Source organism: Priapulus caudatus, unplaced genomic scaffold (assembly GCF_000485595.1).
Source record: "Priapulus caudatus unplaced genomic scaffold, Priapulus_caudatus-5.0.1 Scaffold3136, whole genome shotgun sequence".
Taxonomy (NCBI): domain Eukaryota; kingdom Metazoa; phylum Priapulida; class Priapulimorpha; order Priapulimorphida; family Priapulidae; genus Priapulus; species Priapulus caudatus.
In genome coordinates, this window is record NW_014580197.1 from 14793 (window position 1) to 19697 (window position 4905).

Genomic DNA, 4905 nt, shown 5'->3' on the forward strand with positions numbered 1-4905 from the left:
ACACACACACACACACACACACACACACACACACACACACACACACACACACACACACACACACACACACACTCACACATACACACACGCTCACACACTCACCAATCCCAGCCTAGTGCGGCGTAACTTCGACTCAAGTGCTTGATTCTCCTGCCGTAGGTCGTAGTTCTCCCAGCGGAGCTTCCGATTATCCGTGCGTAGATTCTCCGTTTCGTTCTGGTAGAGTTGTGTGAGGTCTTCCTTACGGTCCAGCTCTGTGTCCATATCTACGACACGGCCCTCCATCGACTGCAATGCAAGTCCAACGGGGTGTCGATCGTGTCATGTAAAACGATTTATGTAATAAATAATAACTAATAATTAAATTTAAAATTCATTGTAAAAGTATGTGTGGATGGATAATCACGTAGATCAATAGATAAACAAATAAATAATCTATTTAAATAAGGATTAATAAGTAGTTTCTAATTAAGAATTTCATGGAAAAGAAAGCGCTTTAGGCCTACGCAACATATGCATCTACATACCTCAACTTGTGTTTCGAGACGTCGGCATTTTGCGTTCAGATCTACGACCTCCTGCAAGTTTTTTTATTAATCATAAAAGATATAACAAAAACCTCAATGAAATTTTAAAGAAAATTCACCTAAAGTTTAACAGTTCTATAATAAATAGTTTCGTTTAAACGTGCGGCAGAAAATCAACAATTCTAGAAAATGTTCCTGTAACGAATGAACGGTTATAGTAACACAAAATATGCCCCGATTAAAATACGTATGTAAGTATAGTAATAGTATTTTATAGTAATTAACGTACTTTAGTCAATCTGACAATTTCTTCAAATTTTCTAGCGCTGTGAATCATGTAGTCTAGTCTATCCATATCATTGGATAATTCTTGCGTTAAGTAAGGCGATGGCATGATGGCATCTCATGCAGGAGCGTACGTGACAGCGCTGGCAGCTGAAACGCATCACAATACAGCGTGACGTCATCCACGCGGATGACGTCAACAAACATAGGCAGCAACAGCGCCAGCGTTGCTAGGTCGCGAGAACAATATGACGTCAGCTAGCATAGCTAATGTTGGAATTTCCTGACAATAAGTCGAATCATTGCTCCAGCGCATAATATTATACTACGTCTGCGACATATAACGAGCCATGGGAACTAAGGTACGGATATATGTGTAGTTTTCGCGGCATTAGGCTACTCTATATTTTCTTACAGTCGGAATAAGAAAGAGAGAGAGCTAAAAAGAGCAAAGGAGCGAGAGACAGAGAGAAGAGGGTGAGCGCACGCGCGAGCGAAGAAGAGAGACACGACCGACATGTGCAGCATGCGTGCATAATTATATAGATAGATAGATAGATAGATAGATAGATAGATAGATAGATAGATAGATAGATAGATAGATAGTTAGATAGATAGATAGATAGATAGATAGATAGATAGATAGATAGATAGATAGATAGATAGATAGATAGCAGGGCGTAGCCAGCGATTTTCAAGCTTGCTAAGGCCATCGACTATCTGAGCGCGAGCGCGACCATGGGTTGGCGCGGAGCGTACAACGGAAATTTCTTGGTTTTAACAAAACCCCCAGATGGCCGGAAACGCGCCTTCCGAGTGTTCAGTGTCTGCCGTTCCCTGCCTCTTGGCTAAACTTTGAGACACCTCATTCATATCACTTTTAAACCCAAAAAACAAAACGAGTTAATAGGGTTCACGAACGATGTAAAAATAGGTGTTACGAACGAGTTAAAATGCTTAAAAAACTTACATAACAGATCGAGATCCTAGTCTTTTTCGGCGGTAGTGTTTGAATGAAACGGCACGCGATAGAGAAATGACAGCATAGATGACAGAAGAATAGGTCACCTAATTAGCATATTCTTGCTACGTTCTTTCAATAAGGTATTTCACTTCTACGACTCTTCAAACTCGATCCCAGCAAGCTTATGATTTGAATCTTTTGAAATTATCGAGTGTTTAACAAAAAAGAAGATACTTGGGCCAAAAAAAAAGTGTTAGGGCCCGGCCTACAGTGCTACATACTTGGGCTACGCCCCTGGATTAGACAGACAGACAGAACAGACAGATAGAATAGGATAGATTAGATAGATAACGATAGATAGATAGATAGATAGATAGATAGATACGATAGATAGAAGGAAATAGATAGATAGATAGATAGATAGATAGATAAGATAGATAGATAGATAGATAGCATTAGATAGATAGATTAGGATAGATAGATAGATAATAGATAGATAGATAGATAGATAGACAGACAGATTAGATAGATTAATTTTAAATCATTATTTTAAAAATTAATTTAATTTAGTTTACATTCTTTATTATTATATTCTTACGCATATATGCTAATTAGGAAACTATGTGATAACGACTAATTTAATTTATTCTTGCGACATCCGCCGCATGATTTTCACGTACCGCGTGTAGGAATATTGATACTAGACTAACTCCATAAGTCGTTGAGAAAATCTACCTTTGAAGAGAACCACCTAGCGGACCTAGCCGCGGGGACGTCCGAAGCCAGTCTAGTCAACCTAAGTCACTCTAGTGGGATATATCGCCATCTTGGAGCGAAAACTACACATCCGTGCGTGACATTGTGTTAAATCGATTACAATTTGATACTATCAATTAAAGCATGTGACAAAAAGGACAGGATAACGTGCGTGCGGGTGCGTGTCCCCGTGGCTTTACGTGTATCGTAAACGGATTTATTTGGCGTGAATTTAATTCAAAAGGCAGTGTCAGTGAGGCAGAGACAGCAAGAAATAAACAGTGAGAGAGTCGGGCACGGTACGGTGTACATGTACATGGAAACACTTCAACACTTTTAGTGTGGATTAAATCAAGATACGACGCATGACTGAGACTCTACATACCGAGACGTGTACGTGGATATATGGACACATTTGGTAAGTATGTGTAACAGTGTATGTGCAGCAACACACACTCAGTGACACTGAATGTCACACACACCACACACAAACGAAACACACACACAACACACAAAACAAACACACACACACACACACACGGCGCGCACACACACACACACACACGCACACAACACGCCACACACACACACACATCACACCACACACACCACACACACACACACGCACACACACACGCACACACACACACACACATTTACACACACACTACACACACACACACACACATCACACACACACACACACACACACACACACACACACACACCACGCACGCAGCACACCCACACACACACACACACACACACACACACACACACACACACACACACCACGCCACACACACACAACACACACAACACACACACACACCACGCAACACACACACACAATTTTATTTATTTATTTATTTATTTATATTCATCTCGTAATTTTCTTCATAGAACTGTATGGTTGAAATTCGAGCGTTGGCTATGTTATGCTTGCAGATGTTAACCGTTGAGTAATTGTCAAGAGTGACAGATCGACGTAACCATATAGATGTAGATGTAGATGTATGTCGTATATTATATTAGTTTAATACTGTGGCACTACAGCTAGATTAGTTATATATAATCAGGAGTATAGATAATAGGGATTCCCTATTATCTACTCCTGATATAATCAGGAGCTCCTACGTTAAGTCGCATAGCGTTTTATGGAAATCGCGGCACCACACTCGCGGTCTTGCGTGTGCAGGTGCGGACTGTGTGTATCTAGGTCACGTTAACAGGAACAATCGCTACGAATCGTATGTTACGCGAAGCAGCCCGTGCCCACTCGCACGCTTGCCTCATGGTCCGTGCCACACCCGACACGCACTCGTCTTAAATACGTCGTTCTATTTACACAGTCACATAATAATCCACAAGCTAGAGTTTGATGGGAATCTATTTGCTCAGTTATAAGTGAATGAATATAGGAAGGAACTTCGCATTACAACCTAATTTCAAATTTGTGATATTTTATTTTTACAGAGGAAAATTGATGTGAGTATTCCATATCTCCTCCTCCTCTTCTTTCCTCCTCCTTCCTCCTCCTCCTCCTCTCCCCCTACCACCACTCACCCCTCCTCTCCCCCTTCCTCTCCTCTCTCTCTCTCTTTCTCTCTCTTTCTTCCTCTCTCTCTCTCTCTTTTTCGCTATGATATATAAGGTTTTTTTAACGTTTGCACACATGCACGCACTCATTTTCGTATATTTATTATTTAAATTTGTTTTTAAGGCTGAGAAGGGATACAGAAATACCGCATTGCCAGGATCAACTAGCCTCATAAACACCGACAGTTAAGTACATTTTGCATCTATGGTATTATATAGGTCTATTTGAATCATAGAAATAATATAGTGTCTCTATATATTTCCATGATTTGAATATAACGCATGGAAAGTCTATGGTATATATCTTCACCATGTGAGTTCCATGCGAGCTTATGATTTGATGCCGCACGTAGACTTAGTATGCCATATAGTTAGCGATGTACAACTAGTATGAACGACATATATCGTGGTGTCCCATCACTATAATCTCTGTATAACTAACTACCGAATACTCTGTATCACTAATCTCTGTATAACTAACTACCTAATACTCTGTATAACTATCTACTTAACTGTAAAATATCAGGTTCGTATAACTCTGTCAAGCTGAGAAAAGCTCGTGTTTTTTCTGCTATTGTACAGATCAGCTTAATTGTTAAGGGCGTTTGTATTATTTTACAGTGGTTATTGTTTATTGTACCCAACTTTTAAGCGTTATTCAAGATGCATATATGTCGTTTTTTATAATTTTTTTGCTATTCGCAAAGCAGTGCACGCTCCCTATCTCTCAACCCCCTTTCTCTCTATGTCTCTTTCTCTTTCCCTCTCTTTCTC

At 40.0% G+C, this 4905-nt stretch overlaps 1 protein-coding gene across 1 annotated transcript in view; it reads right to left on the reverse strand.

The window, feature by feature from the left end:
- LOC106819307 overlaps positions 1-922 on the reverse strand; it is a 1506-nt gene extending 584 nt beyond the window's left edge. The window contains exons 1-3 of the mRNA XM_014823952.1: positions 817-922; positions 528-578; positions 103-288 (exon numbers count right to left, since the gene is read on the reverse strand). Of these exons, the coding sequence (XP_014679438.1) occupies positions 103-288; positions 528-578; positions 817-921 (342 nt within the window). The 5' untranslated portion in view covers position 922. The remainder of the gene's footprint in view (positions 1-102; positions 289-527; positions 579-816) is intronic.
- Positions 923-4905: the final 3983 nt, after the last annotated feature.